Consider the following 20,427-nt stretch of genomic DNA (forward strand, 5'->3'; position numbering starts at 1 on the left):
TTTTTCAACATTTACAATATTTAAAAAAAAAAACTTTTGTTAACACTCGAAATTCTATGTAATTAATTTTATTAGTTGGATATCATAGAATAAACAAACACACCCATTCCACAATTCCAAAAAGAAATCTTAGTAGTCAATTCAGCTAAAAACAAAATTTCTTTGGGCAGCGATGGGATCAAAAACATCCATCATGTGAAATGTTCAAGTTCAAAGACGTGACCCCTCACGAAATTTGCCGTTTTGTTCAAAAGTTGAAGTCTTTGTTTGGATGTGTGGAAAATAAGGAAAAGGAAAATATTGAAGAAAATAAAAAGATGATTGATATTTTCTTTCATTTAGGAAGGGAGAGAGAATAAGAGATGATAAAAATAATATTTATTTTTTTATTTAAAGAGAAAATAACAAATATTTGAGAGAAAAGTGTATTTTACATAGTAAAATTTCAAACATTATTCATATTTTAAAGTTTATTTTTGAAAATATATAGGATAAAATTATACTTATAAATATACCATAAGTTTTTTTTTAATATTTTCTTTTCTTTTTAAATAGTAAAATAGAGAAAAATATAAAAAAAAATTCTTTATTTTTCTGATATTTATTTTCTCTCCCCTCAAAAAAATTGTCCCAAACAGGGCGCAAGAGTTATTTGTCCCAAGCAAAACAGCGCCCTGCCCCTACGCAATTTCAAATAAACTATCAGATGACAAATGAAAAATTCAAAAAAAAAGGCAAAGCCTCGTTTTGATAGAGGGCGCCAAACAAAGTCCAAAAGGCGGCACATACCGATACCACACAAAACACCCCCCTGGCCGGCCATGTGACTACCTCCTGACTCCATTTCTCTCTCTAAGCAAAGCTAAACCCTTCCTTGTTTCTATCTCTCTCCTCTCCTCTCCTTCATGTTTTCCACTTCTAGTAGGACCCACCGGTCCTCGGCCATCTCGCCGTTCCGCTCCCGCAAGTCGCCTGCCCAGCCGCTGCCGCTGGCGGCCTCGAAATCCACTGGACGGCCGTCAACTCCTTCATCAACGACGTCGTCTAGGCCTCCCTCAAGGATTTCGGGCACTCCTGTTAGTTCAGGTCTAAGTCCGACGGCTCAGGCCCTCGACCGGCCCGAACCCAGCAAGGCTAAGGAAAATGTGACGGTTACTGTTAGGTTCCGTCCTCTCAGGTAGTGTGAAAATTGTGTACTTCATTCAGTTTGACTTGTTTGGCTGTTGCTGATGAGTGATGGTGTTTGTGTGTGGGCAGTGCTAGGGAGATTAATAAAGGGGACGAGATAGCGTGGTATGCTGATGGGGAGCATACAGTGAGGAACGAGAACAATCCTTCAATTGCTTACGGTTTTGGTTAGCACTATATATTTTTATGAATGTGCCTGTGTGCGTGCTAGTGCATTGCCTTTAAGTTGCTTGTTAATAAGTTTAAGACAATGTAATGATTAGTTTTCTGTCCAGGGAGGGTAGTCTTTTGTTTGCCTTAAAAAATGTTTTACGCACCATTTTGATTGCTTATGAAAATGCTCTCGCCTTGAAATTGTCATTTTTAGGAGGTAAACATTGGATATTGAGCTGTTTGCTTCATGTCATGCTCAGTTCTGGAGTTTCGGCCCCTTTTTTAATAATATTACAAAAATGGTTCGCGTTGAAACTGCATTTTAGGAAGACTAGGAGAGAGGGCTGTTAAAATAGGAACAGTATTTCAGATCACAATGGCAGTATGACTGTAAAGCAAACGTCTAATATTTATATTCTACATTTTTCAAAAACTAGCCTATTGGTTCTATTTTGAGTATTTTGTAGCCTTATCATATGATTATATTATTTGATTTTTATTTGCCAGATTTTATATTTATAGCTATTTGGTAATATTGGTAGCTATTTTAGTTTTCAAAGATACTATATAATATTGGATGTAAAGCTTGGAAATGAAACGATTTTATTTCACATGAAATTATAGTAGTATCACACTCACAGACATAATTGAAGGTCATTTTTTATGATTGAAAGTTTTTTATTTAAAAAAAAAAACTTTGGAATATTGTGTGGACTTGTCTATTAAATTGCTCATAGAAATGTGCTTTTTCCATTGCAGATAGAGTGTTTGGTCCTGCTACAACAACTCGCCATGTTTATGATGTTGCTGCACAGCATGTTGTTAGCGGTGCCATGCAAGGGATCAATGGTAATTACAATTTTTTTTTCCCCATAATTATACTTTCTGTATATTGAGGGAATTTAAGTGACTGGGGAACTGTGGATCCTTGGAAGGGTCTTTGAACTTCAGCTGGCAAATGAAATGAGTAGCTTATATGTTGATCATTTATTTGTTTACACGTAGAAGGTGTCTTCCAATTTCACTTTTAACATTGCTGTTTTTCAATTTGATTTCAAGATTAGATAGGAAATATGGAAATGGTACTGGTTATTGTGTGGCATATTGTGGGGTAAACTGGTATGATGATTTGCCCAATTTTGGTTAGTTGATTTTTCAATGGCTAGTTGCTTCTGGTACTTGGATAAGGGATAAAGATTTATGTGTGGATATTCAGCATTTAATATTAGCATCTAATATTAGATGCTCATTTGTGACACATGGCTAAATGTATATGCAATATTTTCTCCCTTTCTCTCAAATCTCAGTAATATTTTTATAATGCAGGTACTGTGTTTGCATATGGTGTCACTAGTAGTGGGAAGACTCATACAATGCATGTAAGTTGTTAAATGGAGATCATTTGTTTGGAAATTTCAACTGTCTTATTTGTCCTGGTATTATGGCAGTTTGTCTCACGACAATATGTTTTAGTGCTAGTGAGCCTTGCTGATGCTGATGGCTAGCTGCCTGAGGTTGATGTTTTGATACCCACTGAGAGTTTGAGCCAATGAAGTCAAGTCCCGCATTATTTTTCTACTTGTGTCTTCTATAGTTGTAACCAACGCTAAAGGAAATTTCTGAAAATAGAAAAATGGAATGCATAACCTTGGTCCCTCCATTTGAATGGTTGTTATGAAATTATGTTGACCTGTCAGTACAAGATAGCATCTAATAAGACCATGGGCCACATAATTGGTTGATCTATTGTTTTTATGTATGTTGGTTTTGGTCAATTGTTTACATTATCTCTTAATGTTTGCAAACTACTCAGTTGCGTGCTTGAGTCTTTTCATTTCTATGCTTGAACCTTTTCATTTCTGTATTTCAGGGAGAGCAAAAGTCACCTGGGATTATTCCATTGGCAGTAAAAGATGTGTTTGGAATTATACAGGAGGTAGTGGATTAGTATTCTTATTGATTATAAATTAAACAAATTTTTTAGCAAAGACTGACCTTGGGAGTGATATTTCAGACACCTGGACGGGAATTTCTTCTTCGTGTTTCATATTTAGAAATCTATAATGAGGTGAGTCGCACTTTCTACAGCTTCTATGGATGGTAAATGTAATGTGCATGGAAATGCCCTTTCTAGAAAGGTCTGAGACATTGTTATTGAGTCTAATTATCTCAAAGGCATTCTACACATGACGTGACCATTACCTATGTTTTCTGTTTTCTACCATGTTTAAAGAGAAATGAAAATTCTTTTCTTTTGTAAATCAAATACTTGCTTCCTAAATTTAGTTTTATGATGAAGAGGGTAATATCGAAGAAGATATCGCCATAAAACCAAAGCAGAATGATTGAAATGGAGAGTATGATTGAATTAAGTGATCATGAAGTAACCATTATACTAATAGGTAAATTTTGTAAAGCCTCTGCTAAACTCTATTCTTTGTGGGAATGAGTACAGGGAAGTGAAAGTATTGCTAAGAAGGAACATTATGCATATGTGTAAATGCAAGAATGAATTGGATAAAATTTGGGGTGTATTTGTTGCAAGGTGGAGGTAGCACCAATTGAGGACAAATCGAGGGATGGTATTTGAGATGGTTTGGCCTTGTTTACTGTGGACCTGTGGACAACGTAAAAGCGAGTAGGGCCATTATTGATTCACTTGTTCTTCCTTGGCATTTACAAGATCCTTCTCTCTTAATATTTGCTAAAATAGGAAGGAGGGTATGGGTGCTTTTACTTTGGTTTTTATTTATAATTTCACTTATAATTTTAGTTCTCCCATATGTGTGCTTGATGATACTTGTAAAAATGCTGCTGACTTTCTATTTTGGTGCTCAACTCTTTCATTTGTTTTCTTTTATTGCATTGCACTATCCTCTCATGTATCAATAGAATTTTTCATTATCACCGATTAAAGTAAAGGCACAAGTTATAATTTTCTGTGAATTATTTTTATTGCTTATTTTACCTATGTGAATGTTTCATGTCAGTAGCTTTAAGTTGGGCAGATAGTTCATTGTTTTTCCTTTCAACTATCTCTGTGAAATATAAATCTGAAGTTCCAATAATCAATATAAATTAATTTTTGTGTCATTATGAGAGGTACCTGCTGTTAATAACTTTCTTTTTCCCTTTCTCCTCCCAGGTCATCAATGATTTGCTTGATCCAACAGGGCAAAACCTAAGAATACGAGAGGATGTGCAGGTGCTTATTTTTAAGATTTAGTATAGTTATACAGTGATATATGTATATATATATGTGTGTGTGTATATATATATATATATATATATATATATATATGTATGTATATTCCATTTTCTCCATATTCAATGCTTCAAGGTTTGTTTACCTTGAGAGCTTTATGTAAAGTTTTCAATGTCGGAGCATACAGTTGTATATCCTAAATGGTTGGTGATGTCTGGGAATGACTGGAGGATAGTCGCTTAAATCTGTCAAAAATTGCAAAGCAAAAATTAGATTTGCAAACAGGATTATACTGTAGAGATGAATATGCTCTTGGAAGTAAACCTTTATTTGAATATGTCTAATAGGAGATGGTTATTATATTTTAAGCATTGAGCATTGTTTGGAGCATCTGCAATATTAGACTTTTGGACAGCAAAGTGATCTTGAGTTGGTAGGTATTTGAAATCTTGTTATCTGAATGTGCTCATTGTTGTACTGGCAGGGAACCTATGTTGAGGGAATCAAAGAAGAAGTTGTTTTATCACCTGCACATGCTCTTTCCTTGATAGCATCTGGAGAAGGTATATGCTTTCTAATACTTACATATAGAAATACTTCTTGGGTACACTAGCTGCTGTTTTCACATTCCCTGTTTCATTTAACACACTTCATTTACTATGTTTCTTGAAGTATGGCCTTGTGCATTTGCTATATACATGTTTGTATCCATGCACACATTATGTTTAATCCCTGAAATTCTTAGCTATGGGACATCATTATGCATATGTATCAACCTGTCTTTTTATATTGTTCTAACCCCAATACAGACATTTCTTGTTTGAGCATTTGTGTGCCTCTCAACATTTTTGTTCTGATATTGTTGCAGAGCATAGGCATGTGGGTTCTAATAATTTCAATCTTCTAAGCAGTCGTAGCCACACTATATTCACCTTGGTATGTATTTTTTATTTTCAGAATATGAAGGTCTGAAAAATCATAGTTCTGTTTCTGACTTTCTGTATGAAAAAGCCTGTACAAACTTGAGCTAAACCTTGTAAAGCTAGACAGATGGGCCATTTCTATTATCTATTCCTGAGAGGTTTGATTGACCAATTGGCCCTTGTTTGTTGGCTTTTTAGTTTTTCATAGCTTTTGTTTTTCTACACTAAATATATTGTTGCATTTTAGACTATTGAAAGCAGTCCACGTGGAGAAAATGAAGGGGAAGAAGATGTAACCTTGTCTCAGTTGGTAATTCCTGTTTCTGGCTCTATTTTCTGATTTTTTTTTAATAAAATTTTACTGTTTGTTGCAATCTGATGCTGAACTATACAACTAAAATTTCTTGCAGAACTTAATTGACCTTGCAGGATCTGAAAGTTCTAAAACTGAAACAACTGGATTGCGGAGAAAAGAGGGTTCATACATAAACAAAAGCTTACTCACTCTTGGCACAGTAAGATGTTGCTCTGCTTATCTGTCTTGTTCTTTTCAATTTCATGTGTAACATATATTGAAACCATTTTAATCTTTTAATTGGATTTTTGCTTTTGTTCTTTGTTTGAAATCCCATTTGACAGGAATTATTTATGTTTAATTTATTGTTTTCAGTTCACTATTATGTGGGTTGCTTTGTGCTACTGTTAATCATTTAAGGATGAATACCAAAACCAATTTGGACACTAAAACTGAATTAATTTGACTGTAGCGAGACTTGTAAAACTTTTCAGGGCATGAAATTGAGGATTTCTTCATTATGGGTGTGTAAATGACTTTCATTAGAGCTGGGGATCTTTCTCTTGCCAATTCTTTCTAATCTGTTCCCTATAGTTGCTTAGTGTGAACACAAAGTTTTGGATATTTTGACTTGTTGCTGCTTCTCTTTGCAGGTGATCTCTAAACTAACAGATGGAAAATCAACTCATATTCCATACCGGGATTCAAAACTCACACGTTTATTGCAGTCATCCCTCAGCGGTCATGGGCGGATCTCTGTAAGTTAAATAGGCTACTTCAAATTCTTGGTATATATATAATTGTTGCCTTTCTGCTGCTACTCTACATTGTTGTTGTTGTTGTTGTTATTGTGTTTACTCTCTTTTTTGTTCTTTTTTGTGCTTAGGGATAATTTTGTTACTGTCACTATTTTGTTTTTGTCATTATTATTAAGTTGCATACTATTGCATTTATTTTAAGTTTCATTCTCAAAATCTTATGGACAGCTTATTTGCACCGTGACACCTGCCTCTAGCAATAGTGAAGAGACACACAACACATTGAAGTTTGCACACAGAAGCAAGCATGTGGAAATCAAGGCTTCTCAGAATAAGGTGAATGTTGGGTTCACTAACTATTTGAGTTGTTATTAATTTTGAGAAGCTTACTTTTTGTACTTTTTTTTTTCATTTCTTGAAATGTTGTATTATTTAGATTATGGATGAGAAGTCTCTCATAAAAAAGTATCAGAAGGAAATTTCCTCCTTAAAGCAAGAACTTCAGCAATTAAAGCGTGGGCTAATGGAAAATCCTTATATGGCTGCATCTACCCAGGAGGATTTGGTTAATTTGAAGCTTCAGGTTGGTGCATTTAATCATTTCTATTAGAAATTAGAATGCTTTCTTATTCATTCATTACCTTGGCTTTAAGTGAAATCAATTACTTCTTGTGGCTTATGTTTAGAATCCATTTTTTCCCTAACAAAGATGTCACGTTAAATATAAAATATTCAATAAATAAAACTTAGCATGCCTTTTAGGTTCCTGTGGATTCTGTCGGAGTATTGTTTTTCACTTCCTAATATATAATTTCTTCTGGTGTCAAAGTTGGAAGCTGGTCAGGTCAAATTACAGTCAAGATTGGAAGAAGAGGAGCAAGCCAAGGCAGCTTTAATGGGAAGAATTCAACGGTTGACAAAACTTATCTTGGTTTCCACCAAGAACTCAATGCAATCAAGCCTTCCAGAAAGGCCCGGTCACAGGCGAAGACATTCTTTTGGGGAAGATGAGGTTGATAATTCATTGTTTTAAGCTTACTTTTCATAAAAAATAATTTCCTGGTGTTCAACAGTTTAGGTGGAAGTTTAAGTATTCATGATTGATTCTGTTGTTTATGCAGTTAGCATATTTACCAGATAGGAAACGAGAATATATGACTGAAGAAGATGCTGGAAGCTATGCTTCTGAGCTTTCGGCTGACAAAGGGGATGATATCACCAATCTAGATGAGTTGGTGAATGATTACAAAAGGAACAGGAGGCGGGGGATGCTTGGCTGGTTTAAACCAAGAGTAAGTCATATACTTGATAAGGTGCCTTTTTGCATTGACATGATTTTTGAAATTGAACTTGGTTTATTTGTGTTATATTGGTTGTCAAGAAAGAATCATATTTTATAATTTATTGGTATATACACTTTTTTTTCCCTAGTTTCCTAAAGCTACATTTCCTTTCTAATTTTCTTTTACATACATTGACTAAACCAGGCAGCATCTACTTTCTACTCATTCTCTGAGTTCTTGGCAAGTTAGTAGCTTAGAGAATCCCTGCATTGGTTCTGAACTAAAATTATTTGACATGATCAATTTGTTACATGAGGTGCTATAGTTAATGAATCGGTGTAATTGTTCCTCTCCTATGCAAGAGAATGTAAATCTTCATTCTCAGGCATGATTTCTTCTTAATGCCCCTTCAACAACTCTTTAACTCATTTAAGGATTTAAATAATCTCTTGTACAGAAGCCCGAAAATCTGGTTAGGTCATCACCAAGTGCTGATAGTGGGAGCTCTGCTGGTGGATCACCTGCATCTTGTTCTAAATCATCACAAAATAGAGTCATGTTTAGTGATACAAAGGATGGACGGAGAATATCAATCAGTCGAAGAGGAGACGATTCTGTGCTCATTGACTCGTTTCCAGAAAGAAACCAAGCAGGTGACTTGTTTAGTGCCGCTGTTGGTGGTCACCAATTGCCTCCGGTAAGAGAAATTCTAACCATTACTTAAGTAGTGCTTAAATGCTGTAATATACTAGTTGTTTATTTTTTTGTAATCAGTGAGGGTTAATCATAGCCTAGAAAGTCTAGCTCTGGTATGTTCTTGCCATTCAAACTAAAGAGCCTTATAACACAAACTTTACATTGGTGTTAAGTTGACTTCTAGTAGCTGCTTTCCTTTTCTTGTTAACTAGTTGAGTAAGCATATGCCTTGCACAGGCTAGCTATTTGAATTCTCTCTCTCTCTCTCTCTCTCTCTCTCTCTCTCTCTTGTAATAATTAAACTTAATTTTGACTTTATTAATGAATGCATGGAAATATTATAATAATTTTTAATATTAAACCTAATTTTGACTTTATAAGTGACAGAAATATTATAACAAGTTTTAAATCCTATTAATAATATAAAAACTTCATATTATCACTGTCCTTTGCTTTTTTAGACCAAATTAATCTAATCAAAGTGATATAAAATAAAATTAAAGAAAAAAAGGTGAAAATATTTACAAAACCAAGGGTAAATATGTCATCACAAGCGTTATAACAAAGACTTATTAAACACCAAGCCTCCTATAGTATATGGATAGCTATTTGATATTCCCACACCTGTTCTAGTTGGGGATATTACCATCCTGGTTTTTATTCATTCTTCCCAGACCCTAGTTGTGTTGGCTTCTGTTTTCGTGTATCCAGGCTGCCGGTACCAGTCCAAAATTTTGTTTTCTGCTGTCCTTTTGTGGTTTGCAGGAAAATTTATGTGGTTATATGGTATATTGTCAATTTGTTAAGCTGCTAAAACTTGGAGGTCATTTGGTTCTGTATCTTAACTCTTAAGGAAAAAGTGTACATGTTATTGGCCCTGCACTTGAACTGTTAATTAGGACTGACTCGCTTTTGTGCAGACTGGGACAACAATCACGGATCAAATGGATCTGCTTCGTGAGCAGGTGAAAATGTTAGCTGGGGAGGTGGCATTGTGTACTAGTTCTCTGAAAAGACTGTCAGAGCAAGCCAGTAGTAACCCTGAAGATTGTCAACTGAAGGTGATACATTGTAGTCTTCTTGTCTTCATTTAGATGTCAAAATATTTTGGGTATCACTTTATAGATACCTTCATCTCTGTTAAGGCATTCAAAATTTGGTTTTTGGTTGTCATATTGGTTGACATAGGATCAAATGCAGAAGTTAAAAGATGAAATTACTGAAAAGAAGCTTCAGATGCATGTTCTGGAGCAACGCATGATTGGATCAGTTGAGATGACACCAAATAAATCAAGCAGCACTGGATTGTCACAGGTAAGTGATAGATTTTAGCAGAAATTTGAGAAACTAAAATGACTATATTAAATAAAAAATTCCCGAAGGAAAGCAGAAATGTTTAAAAAAAAACACAGAGTGAGTTTAGCTTAACATAGATGGTGAATCCTTTTAAAAAATTTTAAGCAGCATTATAAGCATGAAACTATAGAGATATCCTTTCAATCGGTAGTTCTCAGGTTAAACTCTAGTTCCATATCAATTTGATGGAAATAACTATTCATTTTATGATTAATGAAGGTGCTGCATTTACAAGTTTTTTTTTCCTTGGAAAAGCCCAACTCTTAAAGACAAATAGATAATAAGTGAATTCACCAAGGATCATGCCAAGTTTCTTTTTCCCTTCCAAAATTGCTCTTCTATTGTTTGTTAACAATTCTCCAAGGTTGCATTTGGCTTCATGGATTTGAGGGAAAATTTGGATTTTAAATTTTAAAATTAATAAATTTGTTCAAGTACATGGATGATTTGGATGAAAACTATTCAAGTTTGAATTGAAAATACCTAAGATGCTGTCATTTCCAATATGCTTTTCAAAATTGTTGTAGGTGCTTCTTTCTTTAAAAATGCAAACCTTTGTTTATGGAACTTGAGCTAAAATCTCAAATTCAAACCCTAGATTCCAAACTACTCTTCAAATATAATCCAGTGCATTGCTTTTTAGTCCCTGATTTTATTATATAAGGATAAAGTGGTATTCTCTACTCTAAATCATAGTTACTAGGTTCGCCTAGCCGCTTGTTCCAATTTGCGGAACATTTGTGTCCCAAATTACTTGGGGAAGCAATCTATATTGCCAAATGAAGCAAACCAATTCCAATTGCTTGGCGCAAAATCAAAGAGGAGGATGTTTGCGTCCTAAATCACTAGGGGATGCAATCTGGATTGCCAAATGAAGCAAACCAATTCCAATCTCTTGGCACAAAATCAAAGAGAAGGTGGAAGAGAGTATTGCGTCCCAAATTGCTTGGGGGCACAATCTGGATCTCCAAATGAAGAAAACCAATTCCAATTACTCAGCACAAAGTCAAAGAGGAGGAGAAGGAGGAGGAGTAACATGGATTGGGAGTGGAAGACTGAAAGGAGAATTATAATTAAGCGTGTCTTGGTTTGATGGTCTCTTGGTCTTTGGTCTTGGCCTCTTGGGCAATGGACAGATGGGCTTGCAGCATAGCATGAAGGCTGAAGGAAACAACAATATGGGCTTCAGACAGTGTGTTATTATGATAAATTTCAGTTAAAGCTCATCATATTCAAATATTATTGTGTTTTTAAATTTAATTTATAAATAATTAATAATATATTAAAGAAAATATAAATTTTGAGACTTTCTTTTTACAAATATTAATATTATATAGCGTATATATAATAAAAAAATATAAAAAAGTACAAAAAATAGAAGAAAATTATTATTTGATTTGGTGTTTCTAGACTTGGGGATTATACTAGTCAAGTCTAATTAATGTACCACAAACCAAATTGGCGTATCAGCTAAGCTTACCCTCTGCATACACTATATCTAAGTGGTGTACTGTGTTCCTGTACCACAATCCTAGGTGAACTGTGTTCCAAGTAACTATGCTTTGAATCACTGGAACGGAATAAATTACCATTTTTGGACTTTTATGTTGGACAACAAGTATTGGAAAGTCAAAGACTGGAATGTAAGATGCTTGTACTGGGTGGAGCATCCTTGGTGAGTAACTTTAATCTTCTAATATAATTGTTATCCTCTCTTGTAGGCTCTATCCAAGCTCACTACGCAGCTAAATGAAAAAATTTTTGAACTTGAGGTTTGTTATCCTATTTACTTGTTAGCCATGAGGATGATTTTTCAATATTAATTGCTAAACTGCTTTACTAAGATGACTGCTTTGTTGTGGGATGGGTATTCAAGATTAAGTCTGCAGATAACAGGGTACTTCAGGAGCAACTACAGATGAAGGTAGATTCCAGAATTGCATCATCTGTTCTTGCCAAAACTTTTTTTTAAAAAAAAAAAAAGAAAAAAAACTTATGGTTGTTGTATCAGATAGCAGAAAATACTGAGATGCAAGAGACAATTCTACTTCTGAGGCAGCAGCTTAATTCATTATTGGGTAACAGTCAACCACCAATTGCAGAATCTGACACACTTAAAACTTGTTCTGAAGAGCTACCAAGGCAGAACCAAGGGGGGAATAATGAGATTTGGCCATGTGAAGAAAACTCTATTGATGAAAATACGCCAAAAAGTGTCATGAGCTTGAATCGAATATTTTCCCAGGATGACTCCAAAGAATTCAATGGCAATTCTCCTTTGAGTTCTCAAGTTCTTAAGCAGGTTGATTTTCTTCTTTATTTCCTAGAATCTTTTGCATGGATGCTCAAAATGCTATGAACATTATTGGATATGCTGATTAGTTAGTAGCTACTTTATTTTTCTTTTTCCCTTGGTGGTTTTAATCAGTTTGACTGATGAGTTCCATCATATTTTTGTAGGCTGCTGAGATAGAGAATCTGAAGCAAGAGAAGGTAAAGTTGTCTGAAGAAAATGATGGGCTTGAAATTCGAAGTCAGAAACTGGCAGAGGAAGCTACATATGCAAAAGAACTGGCTGCAACTGCAGCAGTTGAGCTCCGGAACTTGGCTGAAGAAGTAACCAAGCTTTCTTATGAAAATGCAAAGCTGACTGGTGATCTGGCTGCTGCAAAGGAGGTGCATTGCAGATCTAATTGTTGTCAGAGATCTGTTTCATATGATTCCAAACAGAATTCAAGTAGTGCTCGATCTGATGGTCATGCAAGAAGACAAGAAGATGGTTTATTTATTGAGGAGTTACGAAAAAAACTAAATACAACATGCCAAAGAGAATCGGCATTGGAAGCTGTAATATCTGAGAAAGATAAAATAGAAAGTGAGCTACGGGAAAGACTTGGTGAAGCAAAATGGCGTGAAGAAGATTTGGAAAATGAGCTTGCCAATATGTGGGTGCTGATTGCAAAGATGAGAATGTCCAGTTGCAATGCTGAGGATATACCATCTGAAGGGGCCCTTTCATCTAACACTTCTCAATCTGGACTTAAAAATGGATTTTTTCCATCTAATGGTCATTCTAATAGAATATCCAAAGATGAAATCTGTGAAAACAAGGATGGGATAAGCACATTAGATGAGTTAAAAATCAGTTATCAAAAAGAAAGAAGAAGATGCAAGGAACTTGAAAGCCTTATTTCAAGATTAAAGGTATGCACTTTTTAACAAAACATTATCAAAATTACATAGGATATGCCATTTTATAAAAAAAATATTTGAATATAATGTTCAAATTTATGCTGCATTTTGGCTAGCCAATTGGATTCTGTAATGGGACCTCTTCAACTAATGCAAGAGTAGACAATATATATTATTATGCATCTTGACTTGTCTCTGAAAAATCACACATATATTCTCTTTCACTTTATTGTTAGCTTGGTCAGGCTTGTTCTCTCTCATTAATTAGATGAGAGAATTTATCCTGAGTTGAAATTTTTCCGCGGTGATCCTGCTCCAGCTTTTAAGATTCCTTTCTGACTTTTTCTTTGTTAGTAAACTTTTGCCTTGTGTGAGCTTCTTTCCTGATTGTTTTATATTTTCTTAGCTGTCAACTGGGACATATCTCTTTGTGCATGTACTGTATCAGAGTTTATGCTTGTGTGAAGTAGTGCAGGCCAGTGTGCGAAGTCACTTAAAATATAAATTTGCTCTACTCCATTAAGAGTTGATGTATAATTTGATGCCATAAGTCTATGCTGTTTGACACTTTGACTCATTAGTCATTACATATGGGTTAAATACTTCTATACATTTTATAGCCTGCATCAGTCTATTTTATAATTTTGTCAGTGGTTATTGTCTAATTAAGCGTATGATGCCATCCAGAGGTTTGAATTATGGTTTTTTATTTTGAAATCAAAGATCTATCTGGAATTGATTATTTTATGGTCTGGTGTTTTGCTGTTTGAGATGAATCATAAACTCCCCCCGTGTTAGTGCAACTAAAACAGATGAAAGCAGAAGAAAAGGTGAGGGAGAGAAAAACAAACAACTAATGAAGAATAATTTGAAAGTACTAATAAAGAATAATATGAAACTTCTGTCAGGGTGAAGACATTGGTGGTTTGGATGTCAAAGCACTTGAGCAGCTACAGAATTTTCATATTGAGGCTATAACAAAAATTTCTCATGCAAAGGTATATTCCTTTATTTTTTTTTCTTTATTGAACTTTTCTTGTTGTTTTAATTATGTAATGTATGATTTTCTTTTCAATATGTTTCATAGGCTGCTTTTTAATCAAAACTATAATATATGAATAGTGTATGATGTTTATCAGTTTTAGAACTATTTGCATTGGAAATTAAAACGGTTATTCTTAGCATATGAATTTCAACAATGTGCACGATTTGATTAGCGATATCTGTCTGACGATCATTGGCAAACAGTAAAAGATGTTTTGGCTTTATTTTAGTGCTTTGCATTAATTTTCTAAAGTTGGTTATTTTGCTGTGCAGTGTGCAAATCATATCTTATAACATTCGATGACCTATTATGTTGAATCCTGCCATACTGGAGTTTCTGACCTCTGAGGTTAGTCTTGATCCATGATTTTTCCCCTCTTCCCTAACCAAGCATTGAATTATGATGTTCTTCTAGCCTATTTTTCATTGTGAATTATGGGAAATTTTTAAATGCTTCCTTTATCTTTGAATATAAATAGATTCAGTTTGAGCATCTTGCCCTTCCTCAACTTTCCAATTGAGCCAGTCATCTCAAAATATGTGAGGAAGTGGGAATTGTTTGCTCTTTTCTACACACTCCTATGCCAAACAAACATCACTAGGCGCATGATGTATTATGTCACTTAGTTAAGAATGAGCCAAAGAGTGCATTGATCTGCTTGTGACTAAAAATGAAAAATTAAGAAATCTTAGAGATCCTGCCTGTATAACTCCTTCTGGATGTGATTCTGACAAATAATCTTATGTCTTCTGAATATTCATTAGTGAAAAATATTAAGATAATTTGCAAGCCAAACAAATTATTTTGACTAAAGTAGATTATGGACAGGTTAGTTATGATTGAAAATTGCTCCAGAAATCAACTGACCTAGCAAAAATCAAACAATTTTCTTCATCAAATGAGCAAAAACACCAACAATAAATACAAATAATTCACACTTCGCAAAAGTTTGAATGCATAAGTGTAGATTTGCTCTCTTTCACTTCAAATAAATCTTGTCTATTTGATGATCTTAGCTCAAGAAATGAAATTCCACTTGCAAAATTTGAGAGAAGCTGCCTAGAGAAAGCATAGAAACTGAAAGGATAAAGTTAAGTGCCTCTGCCCAAAAATGGCCTTCCTTTATCTGCCCATGTGAGTAGCGGCCATTACAACCTACGATTTTAAAATGCTGTTATATATAGGAGGGAAACAGTGATGAAGGGCCAAAAAAACATTTAAGTAATAGTTACATAACTGTCGATTTTTAAACCATGATGTGAGCATTTGTTAATGCTAGCTTTTTGTTGTTGCAACTTTTTAGCTGGATCTAGTGTTGCCAAGATCAGGAATAGGTTCTCATTGTTATTGTCCATTGTTCAATAAGTTTATTGAATGAAGTTATTGAAGCAGTTTGATACAATGTGCTTTTGGGAACATGCCCTTGTGTAAAATCGTTTTTTGAGGATTTGCACATGCTATTTTTACATGGGTTTGTCAGTGCTGTGACATTGTAACATTTGTTGCATTTACTTGGTGATCTTGTTTTAGTTTCTGAACTTTTAAGTTCTTGGTGCAATCAGAAATGTTCCGGATGAATGTTTTAACTGCTCTCTTTTAAGATGGCAAAGGCCATAGCTTCTGTTTAAACTGTCAAATATAACCGAGTAAGGTTGTGGCTTTTCTGATGCAACAATTAGCTGTTACCAAACTTATCGTCACTAGGAAAACCTTTAGGTTTGTTATCCAGGAATGCGTTCAGAAATATTGTAAGTAAAGGAAAATAATAGTTGTTTTTCTGTTTTCCGTTACTCTCTTATACATTGCCAGTTTGCCACCAAGATGACTCAAAAAAGCATGTGATACCTGTTGGTCAGAGATGTTAACAGGTCATTTTTAGTGGTGTGACATGACAGTCTTTTTCTCCCCAAGAAAATTAACTTTTTGACTTGTTTCTAAGATAACTTTGGGAGACAAAAAGCAACTCTTTTTCTCCCAGATATGAGATGTAGATGTCATTAGATGGGACTGGAAATTCTGGAGATCCATGTTAAAATAGTATGCGACTGTTTATGCATATTGTCCTCTAGGTTCCTGAAAGAACAATGTAAAATTCATCATTGCTAGGATCTTGTAATTGATGACATAAATCATTAACAGAATTTATTTATTTATTCCAATGTGACGAATTCTACTGTTTGACCTCTTCTTGGTGTTATGCAGGTGTAACCAAATGTACAGTAACAGAAGTAACCCAATTGATGTATGCCAGCTTCTCTCATAACTCTCAGTAGAAGCAACAGCCAGGGAGTAGCACCTTTCTTGTAATCCTAAATGCGGTAGCTAACTTGTAGCGGAAATGAACTAGGGACATTACCATAATTTTGTAACAAATGCTATGTATGTGGGACAAACCCATTAAATCTATTGTGAAGGTTACAGATCACAGAAGAAAGAACAACATTTGTAAACCTATGTGATTGAACAAATGTATCTATCTACTATCTATAATGACATCAAGCTATTTATTTTTGCCTTTTATATCTTGGTGCAATGTTCTTTGTATCAGTATTGGTCTTCACAGTAGCAAATGGTGATGGGCAATGCTCGTCTAGGAAACCATAATTAGTTGGACAAAAACCTTCATTATAGTCACGGTCCACACTGTCAATAAACATAAGCAAAAGAACACCAGTGAGAAAGCCCTTCAGCAAAATTGCATAAAAGGAATATTACTAGAGAATAGTTCAGGACTTCGGAAGTCTGTCACAATTTGCAGGAACCCAGCCGATCCGATGCTTATCATTGTCATATATCACCAGTTTATCTTGTAAAAAAATGTCTGAACAGCAAAGTGCATGAAAGGTGGATGTTAGATCATAATTAATGAAAGGAAAACTTCAATCAGCTTGATCATACAAGTGTTTTATTTTTAGTAACTCTGTTAGGATCACTTACCTCCAATTATGTTGATGTTTCCCAATCCTACTTCACTACCATTTAGAATCCCCAAGCACACATTTCCATTTTTCTGAAAGACAAGAGGTTGTTACTTGTTAGAATGTGTTCAAACTGCAGTAAACAAATAATTGGATTCTAGAAGTATGCTTTCTGGTAGTTTTGGCACTAAATGGGCCTACTCTGTATACTAAGCATTCATATTCTTGACGCAGGAAGCAAATAAAATTCAATAGGTCCTCACTCACCGTGATAATAAGATAATCTTCAGGTGGTAAATGCAGCTGAACATTTTTTGATTTTGTAAAGCTTAGTGCTAAGGGCTTGAAGTAGCTCTTGACATCACTAACAGATTTGAAAGGTTTTGCACCTTTCCAGCAGATAGGGAGGGCCTTCTCCTCTGGTGCATCTTTTAAAGGCTTTCCAGATAGATCTTTCGTTACCTGAGACATTAATAAGTTATTATTTCCTGCAACATAATTCCTTTATCTAACTTGGTGACTAGAAGGAAATACTCATGCTTTTTCATATCTCACCAAATTAAGTGTGCTTTTGTACAATTGGGCACTGAAGTAAGAATAAGAGCTCCCACTGTCAAAAATCAATTCTAGTCCCTTTATGCCAGTAGCCTTTCCACCAAAAAGAAGCTCTGCTGGTCCTGATGTGTAGTGTTTGCTGGATAAGAACATCAAGAAAGAGATTTATTTTAGATGAATTACATGCCTGAAAGAAAGATGAGAATGGGAAAGCACAGAGTATATTGCTCTTACTCCAATAAATTGCCTGTTATTGGTGTCCAATTGATTCCTGAAGAAGGGACAAGCTGATCTCCGAAAAATAAAAATCCTCCCCCCTCCCTGCTCAAACAGTGTCCAATCACATTCTTTATTACACCCAGGGTTTCCAATTGTGAAACAAAGCTTGTTTTGCCATTGCCAAGGCCAAGGACCCCTGATGTGGGAGGTGGTGGGATTGGACCTGGATTCTTTTGATCATATCCACACCTAATATCATTGAAGTCATCAGGCAATTTAATCAAAGAACTACAAGCACAATAAGTTTCAAGCTTTCATTTCTGCTCAAGTCTCGAAATAAATAAAGTTGTCCGCTAAAGAATCTAATTTACTTATTAGTTTAATCTGAGTGATTATATGAACAGGGTTTTCATCAAAATCAAAAGCTGAAGCGGTGTGAACTTTGATGTCAAGTCTGATACCTACCCAAAGGCCATTTTAGGTCTGTGGAGAGATCCATTCATTAATCTTAGGGTAAAGTAGTCTAAGACCAGCACACCAAGAGATGAACCGTAATCAGCATACCGGACCTCATAATCACATTGATCATTAGAAGACTCGCACTTAAAGTTTCCTGCTGAGTGGATGGCACTGCATAAGGGGTCAACACAAGGCACTATATTGTCTTTTGGCTTGTAAAGGAGATCACGAGGCTGTAAACATGAACATTCATGCGCACAGTGGGTGAGGCCATGGAGAGAAAATGTTAAAAGTGTTGTTATTCTTATCTAGCACATTTACCTTTGTACAACCAGTGCAAGGTGCATCACATTGGACCCAAGTAAGGTCACTGCCAGTATCAATATCTAACTCAAAATGCTTGGGCGGGTTGCCTATATCCACGGACACAGAATAGTACCTGCAAAATGGAAAAAAAAAATAAAAAAGATGTAAATTCTTCCACTTCAGTGTACTACTTTCAATCCCTAAATAAATAAAAGAATCACATTTAGTCCAGACATTGGGAAACAATGAGTTGATGAGGATAAAGATCAACTTTGAAACTGAATATCAATAACATAATCCATGAATTCATCTAAATGCCACAATAAGTGAAATTAGGAAATGACAGCAACAGCTTCACTCAATACGAAACAACTCAGAGAAAATTGCTATTTTTGTAGCTGAGGATTTCTTGATATGTTTTTGGGTAACAAGGTAAAAGAAGTTTAGATGAGGAGACTGGTTGTTCTGCTTTGTACAGTGTACTCTGTCACTGTTATTTTAAAGCCGAAATTTTTGGCTTTAGATAGTTTTCTTGCAAGTTGTGTAGTCATCTTAGTTATTCCCTGATTGACTCTTTCCTTTTGGCTAATTGCATGATTAATTAGCAGTCTGTCACTGTAACACTCTCATTATTTCCTTGTTTTTTCCTCTCTAATAAATTTTTCTACTATCGACTGAATGATCCTAAGAGAAAATCATTTTTGGACAAATGGGTTGATAAAAAGCTTTTAATTTGTCAAAGAAACTAAACAAAATAGAAAAATGGGTATTATTTTTCACTGGAGTAATTCATGAAATTGAAATGCAACATATCAAAAGTACTAATTTTAATTATTTTTAGACAAGGAACACCCAAGTGCCCAATCAATAACCAAATCAGAATGATACAATAAAAGAAGACAGCTCAATGTGAAAAAAAAAAAAATCATCAAAAAGATGGAATTCAGTTGCAAAAGACAAGAAGGAAACTAATTGAAACAGACCATAGCCAATCAAACAAACAACAGAAAAAAACGAGAGAAAGAAAAGAATCACACAAGAATCCAGGATTTTCTTCCCTAGACCGGTTCACCATGAACCAATAGACAAAAGACCAAATTGAATCAAGATTGAAAAAAGATTAAAACTGCATTTCCAGTAATAAAAGACATACCCAAGAGGATAAACATTTCCAGCGACGGGAAGAACAAGAGAGGAAACAAAACTAGTAGCAACCGCCGGCTTGGTTGACCTTTTCTTGGTGGGTTTTTGACTAGCCGCTGAGAAAGAACCCTGAAAATTAGCAGCCAATACAATAAAGAAAATGGCCGACACTGAAGATAACAGTAATACAAATCTTCTTTTGCTTTTCTTTTCCATATCTACGAGCCTTTAAAAAATCAATCGAGCTGTTTCCCAAAAGGGTTTCAAGATTTCAGGACAGAAAAGGAAAAAGAAGCCCCCGACACAAAAGGAGCAGGAATCTATAAAGACAGAGAGAGAGAGAGAGAGAGAGAGAGAGAGAGAGAGAGAGAGAGCTGAAGAGTGAAGTGCAAAATCTACTAGACTAGACTAGGCTCTGCCGATAGTTCCGCACACGTGGACATATCCATGTGTTTTTAAAGGGGAAAGAATTACTGCAGTCAAATGTGTGCATTCGATTAATTTATAAATTTTATATTTTATAAAATTATGATTAAATTTATTTAAAATTAAATATATTTACATCCGAATACATATAAAAATTCTTCACTTTTAAAGATCGAAATAGAATCTATTGGCTTGATTTGAAATCCTATCTGATGAAAATCAAACTCCAACCAAAATCATGTTGGAGGAGAGTCTATCTCAGTTCTTTTTCTGTAACTTTGAATCAATAGTCCGTGAATCTCCTTTT

General features: G+C 34.9%; 2 protein-coding genes across 2 annotated transcripts; one reads left to right on the forward strand and one right to left on the reverse strand.

Moving 5' to 3' along the window:
* The first annotated feature begins 891 nt into the window (after positions 1-891).
* Positions 892-16,614, forward strand: LOC110641694 (kinesin-like protein KIN-7C, mitochondrial). Its single transcript, XM_021793516.2, has 26 exons — positions 892-1,177; positions 1,258-1,355; positions 2,101-2,190; positions 2,668-2,720; positions 3,212-3,277; positions 3,356-3,409; positions 4,487-4,546; positions 5,031-5,109; positions 5,415-5,482; positions 5,717-5,779; positions 5,880-5,984; positions 6,418-6,522; positions 6,751-6,858; positions 6,959-7,105; positions 7,352-7,534; positions 7,644-7,814; positions 8,263-8,502; positions 9,422-9,562; positions 9,690-9,815; positions 11,579-11,629; positions 11,734-11,781; positions 11,869-12,159; positions 12,318-13,061; positions 13,958-14,047; positions 14,367-14,442; positions 16,297-16,614. Exons 1-25 carry the CDS (start codon positions 906-908, stop codon positions 14,385-14,387), a joined length of 3,474 nt encoding a protein of 1,157 aa, XP_021649208.2. The 5' UTR covers positions 892-905; the 3' UTR covers positions 14,388-14,442; positions 16,297-16,614.
* LOC110641703 (aspartic proteinase Asp1) lies at positions 16,227-20,062 on the reverse strand. Its single transcript, XM_021793527.2, has 9 exons — positions 19,705-20,062; positions 18,567-18,684; positions 18,252-18,478; positions 17,802-18,035; positions 17,568-17,706; positions 17,280-17,474; positions 17,032-17,104; positions 16,828-16,915; positions 16,227-16,737 (listed from the first exon to the last, which is right to left on the reverse strand). Exons 1-9 carry the CDS (start codon positions 19,908-19,910, stop codon positions 16,599-16,601), a joined length of 1,419 nt encoding a protein of 472 aa, XP_021649219.1. The 5' UTR covers positions 19,911-20,062; the 3' UTR covers positions 16,227-16,598.
* Between the last annotated feature and the right edge of the window lie 365 nt (positions 20,063-20,427).

The sequence above is a fragment of the Hevea brasiliensis genome, chromosome 16, assembly GCF_030052815.1.
Source record: "Hevea brasiliensis isolate MT/VB/25A 57/8 chromosome 16, ASM3005281v1, whole genome shotgun sequence".
NCBI lineage: Eukaryota > Viridiplantae > Streptophyta > Magnoliopsida > Malpighiales > Euphorbiaceae > Hevea > Hevea brasiliensis.

Bases quoted from the DNA above. Each gene is read 5' to 3' on its own strand.
- LOC110641694 (XM_021793516.2), top strand. From the start codon at position 906: ATGTTTTCCACTTCTAGTAGGACCCACCGGTCCTCGGCCATCTCGCCG. The intron at 4,547-5,030 runs GTGCTTATTTTT...TTGTACTGGCAG, and splicing joins GAATACGAGAGGATGTGCAG to GGAACCTATGTTGAGGGAAT. The intron at 5,985-6,417 runs GTAAGATGTTGC...TTCTCTTTGCAG, and splicing joins GCTTACTCACTCTTGGCACA to GTGATCTCTAAACTAACAGA.
- LOC110641703 (XM_021793527.2), bottom strand. From the start codon at position 19,910: ATGGAAAAGAAAAGCAAAAGAAGATTTGTATTACTGTTATCTTCAGTG. The intron at 16,916-17,031 runs GTAAGTGATCCT...TTTGCTGTTCAG, and splicing joins AAACATCAACATAATTGGAG to ACATTTTTTTACAAGATAAA. The intron at 16,738-16,827 runs GTCCTGAACTAT...GTTTATTGACAG, and splicing joins AATTGTGACAGACTTCCGAA to TGTGGACCGTGACTATAATG.